The sequence below is a fragment of the Argentina silus genome (genome assembly GCF_951799395.1).
Source record: "Argentina silus genome assembly, chromosome: 13".
In the NCBI taxonomy this organism is placed as follows: domain Eukaryota; kingdom Metazoa; phylum Chordata; class Actinopteri; order Argentiniformes; family Argentinidae; genus Argentina; species Argentina silus.
Window position 1 is genome coordinate 1,114,230 of NC_139667.1, and position 14,526 is coordinate 1,128,755.

The 14,526-nt window shown below is 43.4% G+C and overlaps 2 protein-coding genes across 3 annotated transcripts; both read right to left on the minus strand.

Moving 5' to 3' along the window:
• Positions 1-476: 476 nt before the first annotated feature.
• On the minus strand, positions 477-1,698 carry cga (glycoprotein hormones, alpha polypeptide; the record flags this gene model as incomplete). Its single annotated transcript, XM_083683444.1, has 3 exons — positions 477-554; positions 915-1,102; positions 1,611-1,698. 3 exons carry the CDS (start codon positions 1,696-1,698, stop codon positions 477-479), a joined length of 354 nt encoding a protein of 117 aa, XP_083539570.1.
• Positions 1,699-4,186: 2,488 nt separating this feature from the next.
• Positions 4,187-7,750, minus strand: LOC310813850 (5-hydroxytryptamine receptor 1E-like). Of its 2 annotated transcripts, none has more exons than XM_083682989.1 (2): positions 7,603-7,750; positions 4,187-5,563 (listed from the first exon to the last, which is right to left on the minus strand). In XM_083682989.1, exon 2 carries the CDS (start codon positions 5,378-5,380, stop codon positions 4,310-4,312), a length of 1,071 nt encoding a protein of 356 aa, XP_083539115.1. In that variant the 5' UTR covers positions 5,381-5,563; positions 7,603-7,750; the 3' UTR covers positions 4,187-4,309. The 2 variants fall into 2 exon arrangements, with proteins under 2 accessions (XP_083539115.1, XP_083539114.1); XM_083682988.1 differs by lacking the exon at positions 7,603-7,750 and adding an exon at positions 6,946-7,050.
• Between the last annotated feature and the right edge of the window lie 6,776 nt (positions 7,751-14,526).

Sequence of the window (14,526 nt, forward strand, 5' to 3'; positions counted from 1 at the left end):
TATAGAGACCTACAGTATTGCCAGGGTACAGATGTCACATTTGCACATCTTCTGATATAGAGACCTACAGTGTTGCCAGGGTACAGATGTCACATTTGATATAGAGACCTACAGTATTGCCAGGGTACAGATGTCACATTTGCACATCTTCTGATATAGAGACCTACAGTGTTGCCAGGGTACAGATGTCACATTTGATATAGAGACCTACAGTATTGCCAGGGTACAGATGTCACATTTGCACATCTTCTGATATAGAGACCTACAGTATTGCCAGGGTACAGATGTCACATTTGCACATCTTCTGATATAGAGACCTACAGTATTGCCAGGGTACAGATGTCACATTTGCACATCTTCTGATATAGAGACCTACAGTGTTGCCAGGGTACAGATGTCACATTTGATATAGAGACCTACAGTGTTGCCAGGGTACAGATGTCACATTTGCCGAAAAGACTTCCAGGTGTCGGAGTTTATTTGGACTTGTGATAATAGCAGGTGCTGCAATGGCAGTCGGTGTGATTCTGCACCGTTAAGTTCTCAAATTTGACCTGAGAGAGGGGGATGAGGGGAGAGAATGAAAGTGAGATCACTTTGAAATCCCATCAGAGGGGCTCATTCGTTCATTTTAGTACACACACAATTGGGGCAAGCCACCTTTTGATATCCCCAGTGGCGAGGTTTTGATCACACACTTTCACCAAAGAGAATTGAACCCCTTATTCCTTATTAAAAGGCGATCAATAAACTAATAGTTAACTGTCTATCAACCATTTATAAACTCTTTGCAAACCACATAAAGGAAAGCACAATGTCAATCGTTAGCCAAGACTCTTCGGCCTACATTATTGTCAAATAATTGTCCCAAATACCTGCCATTGGCCCATATTATGAGCTTAAGATAATCCTACCCTGAACATGTTCTTTGCGACACAGCACGTAGCCTCTGAGGTGATGTTCTTGGGGACCAGCATGGTCTTCTTGGACTTCAGGGGCGTGGGGTAGGCCCTGGAGAAGCAGCAGCCCATACACTGGTAGACAGGGGAGCCATGCCTGGAGAAGAATTCGTTCTTCTTCAGTTTGCACTCCTTACAGCCCACTAAGAGGAGAACGGCAGAGAATATAGAAACAGAATTTAGAACTTTTAAAAACAGAAATTAGAACTTTTAGTGACAGAATTCAGAACTTTTAGAAACAGAATCTAGAACTTTTAGAAACAGAATCTAGAACTTTTAGAAGCAGAATCTAGAACTTTTAGAAACAGAATCTAGAACTTTTAGAAACAGAATCTAGAACTTTTAGAAGCAGAATCTAGAACTTTTAGAAACAGAATCTAGAACTTTTAGAACAGTCTGACTTGATCTGTAAACTGTATGCAGGACTACACAACATTGTATCTCTGTTTGACTTTCCTCTGTAAGCATGAAGTGTGGGATGAGGAGTGTAATGTAAGTCAACAGATCCTCTCTTCTACCAAGTCTCATGAATATACACTTGTGAATTAGTTGGTAAGTGATGTGCGCTTTCGGCCTACTTTCACAGTGTGAAGCAATCTGTGACTTAGCACAGCCCCAATTCAAGTGATTTTTGAGTGAAGTCAATCTTACCGTTTGCCATGTCGTTGTTGGGGTACGACTCTGCGATGTAAAGACATATGGACAGGATCAGGAGAGACACTCCGGCAGATTTCACCATGTTGGCGGATGGCAATAACCTGACAACACAAAACAACAGAATCATTAAGACATCATCTCAGATGTAGTGTGGTGAGTTAAAAACCCATACAAATGCATAATATACTGTATGAAACAGTACATTGGTCACTTCGGACACTAAGTACATTCGTCGCATAAGAAACTAAGTGGAAAAATCGTTACCTCTTCTTGGTGCGTCTGAGGAAGCTTGTTCAACAGTGAGGAGTCGACACGACTTCTGCGACCATGCCTGCCTTTTTATCCTGGCGGTCCCCTGGCCATGTGCTCTGGTGGGATTAGGGTGGAACCGCTCCAACCTTATCAGTGATCAGGTGCCTACCTGCCCCGTAATCCCTGACTATGAAACAAGGCACTGCACACCCGGTGGAAAGTCAAAACAAACTCCTCATCCAATCTGCCTATGGATGGGAAGAGAGCCATGAACGGTGGTCCTTAATCCCTAAAGCAGATTGGTTGGTGTTACTAGGTAACTGCTGTTATGTTGTCTAGGTAACTGCTGTTATGTTGCCACAGACCAGAGGGGAGCTTGGATCAATGGTCGACTTGCGTCATTATCAACGAACACATTTTCATTATGTATTATGAACACATTATGATTATAAAACATAACGTTTCATGTTATTTTGTTGCACATTTTTTCCGAGAGTGGCTTATTTGTGTTTTCAATTGAGTTTAGGAAAAATCACTGTACGTAAACACAATGTACACAGAGAGATTGGTGACGATGAAATGTCTCACGTGTCCATGAAAGGTCTTTATAATCTTCCAGTGTTAACTTGAGTTGAAGCAATGAATATTATTGTATGTTATCCTCCAAGAGAGCATTACATATCATTTATGTCAGAATGTGGAGATGAAATTCATGTTACGTGCCTTTATTCATGCAATGAAATTAATGAGTGGGTGTATCCTCAACACAAATTTGTATGTATTGCTAATTCAGTCAAATTGTGCTCTAGATTTGTAGTTACCTGCATTACTTTATGTTTAGGAATTCTCTAGGAACTTAATTGAAATAAAGGAAAAGTTTATTTTAATCTCAAAGCTGAATGACGACATAACTATCAATGTTCTACTGTTTCCCCACACTGTTCCACTGTTATTTCTCAATGCCAACCTGCCCTTGCCTCCCAGATAATGCAGGTGGTCCCTTGACTATTAACCTCTGAAACCAGACGGGCCCATAATTGGGCCAAAATTCTGGTTTAATTTGATTATTAATTAGATTATTGATTACTTTATCTCCTTGTCATGTGTAGTAGGTTATTCTGAACTATGATCTGAGCTTCAAGGTGTTCCCTATCAAAACTTCAAGGTGTTCCCTATCAAATGGCATCCTGCTTTTGCACCTGATCATCATATTTCTAATGTCATAAGCAGTTTTAGTTTGGGTCTGTTTTTTAGGCGGAAATTAGTCAAATAGTGCATTCTGTTTAATCATTCTGGAAGTATATCCACCCCCCCTACTTTTGAAGAGCCAAAGTTTGAAATGTCAAGGATGAATACTAATTTGCTGCACTATCTCTTAATCTTTCCATTTACTGTTTTGACATGTCCTGGCCTTGGTTGCGTTGGCAACTCGGCCTTGGCATGAGATTAATGTAACCCAACAAGCACGGACGATGGCACATAAAATCTCTAAGATTTAAGAGGCTTTTTAGCTAATGGTGCAACCCACCGCTCTGCACTCCCACGACACTCGTTATGAGGTGGTTTAAAAATGAGGGTTTTAGGCCCTTATACTGTAACACATCACACCTAAGTGCTAAAGTAAGTTATTGTTACTGATTACCTCATTTTAATGATCAAGATGGACATTGTGTGGTTGTTGATATGATGCACCGTACAGTACGATACATCCTGTTGTTGTTGTTGTTGTTGATGCACCGTACAGTACGATACATCCTGTTGTTGTTGTTGTTGATATGATGCACCGTACAGTACGATACATCCTGTTGTTGTTGTTGTTGTTGTTGTTGTTGTTGTTGTTGATGCACCGTACAGTACGATACAGTTCAGCACTTTGGTTGTTATGTGCTGCTTGTGATCTGTTAAAGTGGCAATCTGGGATTGGTGCATCAATTTTTGGACTTTTAAATTCATGATAGGTAGCCATTGATTGTTGAATAATATAACTTATTAATGCCTCATGAGCTTAGTTCAACTGTCTACCCTATCAGAACCCAACATATAAGCTTGTTTTACTCCATTGTATGTAAACAATGTAATTGTAAACAAACACTGCATAGCTTCAAAACATAATTTTCATCTCATGGATGGTCAGTCCTTTCATCCATAGCTCCGTCTATGAATTTGAGAGTGGTTACATTTCTCCAGCCCCATCCATCAGCTGTTTACCAAAAAGGTGGCAGGTGACTGCTTTGTTGTTGTTTGAATCCCAGACTGCCCCTTTAATCACAGTTCCCCACTTCTCACACCTCAGTAGACAACACAGATAGACATGCAACAAGTTTCTCCGTTTTTTATTAAAAAGAAAATTAAAAAAAGTATCAAAACTTTTTACATGAGATTAGCTTCCATACAGTATGAGCACACACCATAACACCTGCATTTTTATTATTATTATTCATTTATCTGCGCTTTTTACATCTGAGCAGTTTTTTGAAGGCCTGCTTAAAGTCTTCATTGAAGCTGGTGTAGAGGAGGGGGTTGATGAGTGAGTTGGCGTACCCCAGCCAGGTGAGGAAGTCGGACACCTGCGGGGAGGCCCGCAGCACCTGGAGCCCCACCAGCAACTCCTTCACAAAGAAAGGCAACCAGCAGAGGATGAACGCCCCCAGGATGAGCCCCAGGACACGGGCAGCCTTCCTCTCTCGATAGGCGTACATCTGGAGCTTCTCGCAGGTCCGTTCCCCCGCCTCCTGAGTGATGCAGCTCGGAGCGTTCAGTCTGTTGAGCTCCGTGTTTAAGGCAGGGTCAGAGGTCGACAGCTCGGCCTTACAGAGGCCCTGCGCTGCGAGGCAGTCGGCCAGGATCTTGTGGTCGCTGGCGATCCTCCTCCTCTGACACAGGGTCCCTGAGGAGCAGCGTTTGTGGTACAGGGTCCGGGCTGCGTTGAAGATCCTGTAGTAGAGGATGAGGATGAGGGTCATGGGGATGTAGAAGGCCCCAAGGGTGGAGTAGATGGTGTAGCCGATGTGGTCGTGCTCTATGATGCACTGGGTGTACGATACGTTGCTGATGACGTCGGAGTCGCGGTTGTGCCTCCAGAACAGCGGGGGCACGGAGATGAGGACGGAGAGGATCCAGACGACTGCGACCATGGCGACGGCTCGCCGTGGGGTCCTGTTACAGGCGTACTCCAAGGCGTTGGTGATGGCACAGTGGCGGTCCATGGCGATGGCACACAGGTGCAGGATGGAACAGGTGCAGCAGGTCATGTCCACGCTCAGCCAGGCCTCGCACACCACACCTCCCAGCATCCACCTGTCGGTGGCGATGTAGAGCTCGCTGAGGGGCATCACCAAGATGGCTACCAGTAAGTCGGTGACCGCCAGAGAGCAGATGAGGTAGTTGGCTGGGAGTTGTAGTTTTTGGGTGGTCAGGATAGCCAGTATGACTGCTCCGTTCAGCAAAGCGGTGAGCAGGGTAATGATGCTGAGTGTAATCACTACCAACACCATCTCAGTCTCCGTTTCCATGGTGATGGCTAGTTTGTTGGTTTGTTGTTGTTGTTGTTGTTGTTGTTGTTGTTGTTGTTGTTGTTGTTGCTTTAAGCTCCAGAGCTCCACATCATATATCTGTCCATTTCCATCGTGTTTGGCCCGAGTCCACCTGGGTGGTTATCTGCAGTATCCACATCTCTCCTTCTTCACTGGCAGCACCTGTGGAAAGAAATGTGTTTGAAATCATTTTTGTGTGACAAAACTTGTCAGATTGACAATGAAACAGAACAGAACTGAACTGAATAAGACGCAATACGTTTTCAACATTTGTTCTCAAAATATGTCCTGCTGGTATCAAGGGGATAGCTCTGTCCTAGATGAGTCAGACCGGATAGGAACCGTTCTACCACACGGTGGCAGGAGAGATCTGTGAATCAGCGACTGGCGTATTCATGGCCATGGAGACGGTTGTGCACTGTATCTGTCATCACTAGACGCAAGAGAATGGACCATAAATAAACATATGAACTGTGTCATTGCCTCCTAATGACATGGAACAACTCTATCAGTTCTCAGAAGGCAGTCCGTCTTGTCTTCTTCTTTGGTCCTGAATGTAATCTGAAAACATGGAATGCGACCACGACCACAAGTTCATTACTTGTCAAGCAGGAAGTGGAGATGTCTGTTCTACAAACTGATGCATCTTTCTGGTATTTAATGGGTTTTTTTTATTGCCCAGTTTCAGTTAGAGACTGTTGTCAATTGATAAAAGAATAATTTAAAAAAACATACAAGAATGATGGGGCTTTTCATACAAGAACATGTTTTTGACATACCTGGATGCCTAGTTGATGGCTCCATATCACAATACTTATGCAAATACAATGTCTATGCATGGGCTTGCTTGAACAATGGACAGATACAATGTACAGGGATGAGATACAAAACAGCTCTTGGATCCCCTTCCCTCATCATCATCCCTGCCAGAGAGGTCCACAGAGATCATTTGAGTATCTAATAAGTATTTGAGTATCTACGTATTCAAATCAGGTGTGGGGGCATCAAATAGGCATCCAGGTGTGTAAAAACATGTTCTTACTTGCTATGAACAAAGGTATCATGTCAACTCTATTCAAATGGTTTCTTGGCGTGACCATTTCCTTTAAAATGATGATGTTCACCTGATGGATTCAGGAGCGGACGGCGAGAGAGGTGAGAGAGGACCTGAGGACTTGATGTTGGAATTGTGCCATAGAACATTATGCCATTTTGGCAAGTGCCTCTTCAGGTTTAATGACTTTTTTTAAGCACAGACTTGTTTGCCTGTGCTGCCATCCCACCACACTGAGGCTAAATAAAATCACCACTTTTTAAATATTAACATTTTGTCAAAGCTTTCACTTCGTGTCACATTGGAGTACTTTTAACTTGATGTGATTCATGAGACCATATTGTGTATCACAAAACTGGTTTTGAACTTTTAGTGCAGGATGTATATGATAGGCCACAGTGTATGTTTACTGCTTTGTGTGTTTGATTGAACACAACCCATGGCGCTACTATTCCACAGCCTCAAGCGTTCGCTCTCTCCTTTAACTCACCACCGTCACTTGAATCCTCTCCCTCAGCTTTTCAGTACAGGAAACCATTATGACAACGGAGCTTCATAGGGATCATTCTTGTCTAAAGTGGTTACTGACGGATGGACAGCCACACATCATCTCCTCATTAGCAGTCCCGGACTCCTCCACTCCTTCACAGCACATTCACTCCTACCGAAACATTTTAATAGCGTCATATACTGTATCTTATAGTCTGCCATATCCACACATTAAACATAGGCAAAACATGTTTCAGATTGAATATCACAAATGCAATACAAGGTCTGTTGACGTTTCAGCCGTGCGCTGAATTGTAACTGAACAATTCAAAGAAGATCAATCAATTCTAGAACTTACTTGTTATCAGTAGCCTGTTAGCGACGAATTATCCAGAAGTTTAACGCAAATGAACAAGAAATAAAAACAAAATGCATCACCTGAAACATCAGACTTCAGAGCTCATTCATCAATGTGATCAATACATCAATATGCTTATTACACAGAAACACACAATGTCACAGAACAGTAGGATAATAGTAACCGTTATTTCAGGTTGATAAGACTATATCACATGATATGATATAATGAAATACGATATAACAAAACACTGACATTTAACAAAATAGATAATCTGGTAATCGAGGACACAAAGCCTACCTTATAAAGTGTTCTTCTCTTCTCCAGCAACGCATTTCATGAGTAAATCTGTGTCATCTGAATGTAGGCTGCCCTTCACATGCTTTCTGTTGTTGATGTTAGGAACTCTCTGTGGTCTCAAATCTGTAGTATCACGGTTGCGCGTGCGTCCGCGCTGCCCGGTACCTTGACATAATCCTCCTCGTATCGGTTCAGAGAAATGCACGAGTGCGCACGGCGCGGGAGCTTGGCACCGACCAACTGCATACGCGCGCCAACGGTAGAGCAATTTGTCCAATGGGGGTCTGACGACGTGCTGGGCTCTTTATCCCGGAGGTGACATTCCATCACGTAGGGTGCGTGATACAACACGGACACATTTTGCGCCATAGGGGACAGTAGCCTAACTCTCCTTTCATATAGATAGAGTAGCATGGCATAGAATGTGTTTTGTGTCCCCTTTACGCGCCCGTCGCATTGAATCGAAGTGGCACAGCATTATAAACATGAAGCCTATAAAGTAGGCTAAAACGTCAAAATTAAAAAAAAACCTTCCCCTGTGCTTGCCATACCCCACAGGCTAAAATCTCTCTAGCCAATCGGCTCCTCTGTGACACCGACCCGGAGTGCCAACACTGAGATGGAGGCTTGCCAACATTCTGGCTCGTTTCGGATGCTTAGTGTACCTTAATGGCTCCGAGTCAAGAGATGCGACCTGATAGGAGAATGAGTTCCAACTCCAAAAACATTTCTCCTTAGTCAGCAGTTCGAGACAGAGTGTCGGAAATAATGGGTTCGGTCCCAGATGGTACCCTTGAGCAAGGTACTTAGTCTGAAGTGCCTCAGTAAGCATCCTGCTGTATAAATGAATACGTGACCTAGTAATTAGATATGAATTGCAGCTGGGTGGGTGAATGTGGACAATTCTCTACAATGAGTATTTCTGAGGATGGAAGAGATGAATAAGTGCATTATTCCAATGCAATGTAGGTGTAATAGCACCATCATCATCTCTATCTCTCTATCTCTCTCTCCCTCTCTCTCTCTCTATGAATGTCCTGTCTGAGACCATTCCCTAAGTGCTGGGAGGGACAGCAGGGTTAGGGGGCCACATATTAACATGGGGGTACGAAAGTCCTGCTTCCCTCACATGCCTACGTCATGTGTGTGTGTGTGTGTGTGTGTGTGTGTGTGTATGTGTGTGTGTGTGTGTGTGTGTGTGTGTGTGTGTGTGTGGGCGGGCGGGCGGCAGGCAGGCGGGCAGGCGGGCGGCGGGCAGGCGGGCGGCGGGCAGGCGGGCGGCGGGCAGGCAGGCGGGCATGCATGCGTGTGTGTGTGGGAGTAAAGTGAATTTACAGGTGAATGCAATCAAATGTAATAGCATTTCGAGGCTGAGACTGTCAACGTATAATAAGAAATGGTTTATTCTGTGTGCAAGGTTGAGACTTAGAGCTAAATTCAATCAAACTTGCATCGCAGTGTTGACACAAGCTGTTATTTCTAGGTCCAATAAACTGGCCAGATGATTTGGTTCAGTGAAAATATGACACGTACCACAAATTCAGTTTACTAAATGAACCAAAGAAGTCTGCTCTAGGATTGATTTTTAGTTCTGTTGGCCCGCAATCTTTCAAAGACATCTTGTCATCTTGTCATGTTGGCCTTTTAGACGTTACTGTTTACAATCGCTGGTGATTGTATTTATGTAGATGTATGTGATTTTTTTATTATGATATGTGCTTGTTTTTAAAATTGTTTAGCAATATCCCTCCATCAAGAGCTGTCTGCTATCCAGACAGCATCGATCAGGCAGTTGTGTGGCATTTTTTATTTATGCCTTGTGGCAACATTACTCATTAACTATAGATCACATACAGACCTTACTGTGTGGCTGTGCACCCAACCGGGATTTGAACTTGGGTCTCCTTCGTCATCTCAGGCTATACTCAACACTCCAGTGTAATCTCTGAACCACCTCTGTTACACCCATTGCTGCTATCCTGGGGTGATTTATGTGGTCAGAGCAAATAAGTCAACACTAAAGATGATTATGTGGTCGAAAATAAATCAGTTTTTCGCATTTCATGAATAAACAATGTGACAGAAAGACTAGTTATTGGCTTCCAGAGCAGTGCTCTCATCTAATCAATCATATCTGATTTGTTAGATGATGCAACATCTTTCTCTCTCATCCTGTTGGTGGTGAGCACGATGTTATTAAATGTCAGGGCCCTTTCCGGAACATTGTGAACTTTGACTGAGGTGTTGCCTTGAATGATCAATCTCTTTTATGTTGTTGTCACTGTGTTACAGTCTTGACATCCTCAGCTTTTCTCACTTTCTCACACACTGCACTTACTTACCTTCTTCCTGGAGTGTCCAAAGTTGCAACATTGATATAACACAAGACATTACATTTACATTTACATTTAGGGCATTTAGCAGACGCCTTTATCCAAAGCGACTTACAACAAATACATTTGTTTAAGCAAGTGAATCATCGATCCATCAGTCATCATAAGACAAAGTAATCTGTGGTGTGACCCGGGGCCGTAGGCAGTCACAATGCTAGAAGAAGGACGATCGCTCAGTGAAAAATCCTCCAAACATAAAAAAGAATCCAACGCTTTTACCATGTAACTACTGTACAGAGCAACTGCTGTGTAACAACATGGTAATACACTGCTGTTACACACTGTAATTACATAGATATAACAGCAACTTCATGTAAAGTGCTATGCCTCCTATACCAAGTCATTTTGGTAGGCCTGCTTCTATGAACAACTGCGCAAATCACTCAAAAGTCCTAAAGCACTGACAGACTGAATGACAGACTGGCAGCTCCAGATTTATATGTGCTTCAGCCAACTCTGTTGTTGATATTCATAGGAGTTGGCAGGTCCGGCTTGAAAGGTCCCCTCCTAAAAGCCTTTCTAGTGCCCCTGCACTATGGTTGAATTTGGCTGTGAGTTGCTGCAGATCTACACTCACCGAACACTTTATTAGGAACACCTGTACACCTTCTCATGGTGGAGGTGGTGTAATGGTGTGGGGAATGTTTTCTTGGCACACTTTGGGCCCGTTAATACCAATCAATCATCGCTTGAATGCCACAGCCTATTTGAGTATTGTTGCTGACCATGTGCATCCCTTCGTGGCCACAATTGACCCATCTTCTAATGGCTCCTTCCAGCATGATAATGATGATTGGTATTAAGTGTGCCCAAAGTGTGCCAAGGAAACATTCCCCACACCGTTACACCACCTCCCCCATGAGAAGGTGTCCAGGTGTTCCTAGTGAAGTGCTCGGTGAGTGGGTGCTTTGCTAAGTCATTGTCTGTCCACAGCCTCACATTTTCATTAGGCTTCATCATACTTGTGTGGAATTGGGGTGAGTCTGGGCTAACAGCCTGTGATGAGAATCAGAGATAAATACCCTTCCTTCCTGGTTAGATTGCTGGGAAGTAATTCATCCGACATACCCTTGCATCAAGTCAAATATTCCATAAACAGCTGGTGTTTGTCTGTGAAAGAGCAGCTCGAAGAAGAACAGAAATGGTAGCAGTAGCAAATTCGGTGTTCAGTTGGTAGATCGCCCCTGCAGGCTCAGCCTACTTTGACTTCATGGGACGGGGTCGGTCTGGACATTGGTCTTATTGCTATTGACGAGCCGCTCGGTGTCACTACACTATAACGTAGCCTAATACGTCTTTGCCCGATGTGTGAGGCCTGTTTCCTAACCCTAACCCTAACCCTAACCCTAACCCGGGGAAACGCCTGTATAATGGAACATCGAAGGACATTATGCTTTCCTCTAAAATCTATGTTGTCTCAGCTCATCGGCACTGAAGCTTGTGGTGATGGGTTGCATCCCTGTTATCGAGTCGATCCACAGTTTCAGATATCGTCATATCATTTGTCAAAGCTTAGTCCCCCCCCCAGTGAAAGTTCAATGACCCTCTGCTGACCATGTTCTGTTGCCTGCCCTGGGAGCTGGCCTAAGCACATACAGATCTAGATGAAAGCTAACACGCTGAGCAGAACTCTCCACTTAATCATTTCACACGTCATGAAAATTCCATGAGTAGGCCTACCTAATAATTGATGGCTGGCCATTCCTATTCTGTATGTGCATCATGCGCGCAACGTTGGGGTCAGTTTGGTTTCAGTCAATGCAGGGAGTAAATTAGAATTCAAGGATTACACATAAATCATTTATTCTTGACGTATTCCTCAATAAACTGAGCATGAGAAGTATGTTATCTCAAAAGGCTGTTCCAAGTTGTATGAATAGTTAATTCGAATCACTCCCTGAATTGACTGAACTGAAATCCAATAAAGACCTGACAGCCCCGTCTCTGCATCGTACTCAATTTTCCTCCCTACTGATGGTGTTTATTCAGCAGGCCCTGCTTGTGCAGCTGCCAGGCTGGTCTGTTGAGATTCCGTTAGATCTCCAGGACTGCGTTCCCTTCCAGAAAGCTGTTCCCTCCAATCTGACCTCATTCACTCTCCTTCACAGACCGGGTAGAACACAGCAGCTGGGTAGGTGTCAACAACAGAGTTCTCACTGTGCCTCCTCCACCTATTGGGCCCATGTTGTAACGGAGCCCAGGCCTTCGGCTGCCCACCTGTCCATGCTTGATTGAGGCGGTCGGTGTGATTGCAAAAAAATTGCTAACCCCTCTGATTGTACATCAGCTCCAGCAGAAGAGTGGAGAGCTCCATCACCAAGCCTCACACATCATACTGTTCCAACAGGCGCTCTGTCCTCATTCCTCCACTTCCTTTACAGAAGACGAACGGCGTTGTGGTTCGTTCAATCAAGAAAAGATTGTTGTCCGTCACGTTACTCAGCTCAATGATACAGTGTCCGCTCATGTTTGACCTCCTTGGGTCTGAAAACGATCAATGATGTGAAGAATGAATAGATAATGATTAAAGAATACTTTATGGTCCTCATTCAGTTTGCAGCAGGGATACAAATTGATCAGTCTATGTACGTACACATAATACAACACAAAACACACAACACACACAAGGTGTGAACACATTATGAAAAAATAAATGAAGACAGTTTATTTACATTACAGCTATATGATTAGGAAATCCAAACACTCATTGACTAATGATCTTTTACTAGTGATCTTCTACTAGTGATCTTCTACTAGTGATCTTTTACTAGTGATCTTTTACTAGTGATCTTCTACTAGTGATCTTCTACTAGTGATCTTTTACTAGTGATCTTTTACTAGTGATCTTCTACTAGTGATCTTTTACTAGTGATCTTTTACTAGTGATCTTTTACTAGTGATCTTTTACTAGTGATCTTCTACTAGTGATCTTTTACTAGTGATCTTTTACTAGTGATCTTTTACTAGTGATCTTTTGGCTGTGATATGGAGCGGGAAGCAGATCATCCTCTGATAAATCTGAAGGAAGTTGCTACAGATCACCTGTCACAACATTTATAATCCTGTCCCAGACGTCACATAAAGGCTAGAAATATGGCCTCCTCGCCAGACATGGCCTGTATGTTGTCACGATGTAATCCGGTTTGAGTTGTGTTCTCACCGTAAAGTCAAGTGCCATGATCAATAGTGGATGGCAGTTGGCCATACACCACTCTACATACTGTACCGTACACATCAAAGAACCAGAGTGCTTTCGTTTCAGACTGGGGTCTGTTGGTCAGACAGTTCAGGGTCCAGGTGCAGAGGGAGGTGCTGATGCCAAGGTCACTAAGTTGGGGTGATCAGCTTGGAGGGGATGATGGTGTTGAATGCTGAATTTGAACTTGAAGGTCACGGTGTGATTGGCGAAGCGGCCCATGGGACAAACCGTCAGTAAGGGTGATAGTCTGCATGACCTAGACATTGAGTCTGCAGCTCAGCCTCCGCCTTCAACCACCCCAACTTTATTTCAAAGACATCCTTGGAACTGGCAGTGTTGAGCAGGGTTGGTGCTGTCATCTATCAGACCTAATACAGTATGTCTACTGCCAGTAGGAGGGGCTCGTTGAGTAGCTGTGATGCTCTCTTGATACTGTTACTGAAACTCTAATGTCCTCTGATGTCTTTCTTTGTTGTCTTCTCGTTGACCTCGGACGGCGATTTCATCCTTTCACATTAGATAAAACTTGGCTTCGCCATCCTTTCTGTCCCTATCAGCTCTGTAGCTGTCCTCAGAGGGCACAAGCCTGCTACACGGCTTGTTGTTGTTTGAGATCCCTGGCTCCAACAATGTCTGCCTCGTCAATATCACATCCAAAACAAACACAGTGGGTTGTGTAAATGACATGCAAAATGTCATACGCACTCTCAAGGTAATTTGCAAGCTATCATCATTCTAGTGCAGACGGTAATTGTTTTGGACAGGTTGGGGAAAAATTATTAGCCAAATATTATGTATGATGCTGATTTAAGACAATGGAAATAATCTTGGTAATACTTGCTGAATTGTTTTGCCTCCCAGGCAGATGGCTTAATGATCCAATTACTCTTTATCAGCCAAGCTTTTAACGTCTGAATACTGGTCTACGTTTTAGCACAGACAAGCAGTCAATTTGTCTCACTGCTACAAATATTGGCAGCAATGCCCTATATCTCCCCTGTAATGATCCCAGTAATGATGTTTGAAAGGAGTATCTCATATGAGGGAATGACATCACGTAGGATAGCTACATCTGGTAAAATAGATTGAATGGATCAATTTGGAAGGGAATTTGTGACTTGATTGCACTGCACACACCACTAGAATCCATCAAAATGTGATTGTAAAAAAACAACGATGTGATTGGACAGATCCAGTGTGGGCGGTAACAATGTGAATTACAATTACAATTACAACTACGAAGCAATTTGCTAAACTGCCATGTAACAACATGTTTAATACAATGTTACAAAACATAGTAGACAACACATGAAGGCAACTTTCTCTGCTCGC

Excerpts from the sequence above, each read along its gene's own strand:
- LOC310813850 (XM_083682989.1), bottom strand. The coding sequence starts at position 5,380 with ATGGAAACGGAGACTGAGATGGTGTTGGTAGTGATTACACTCAGCATC.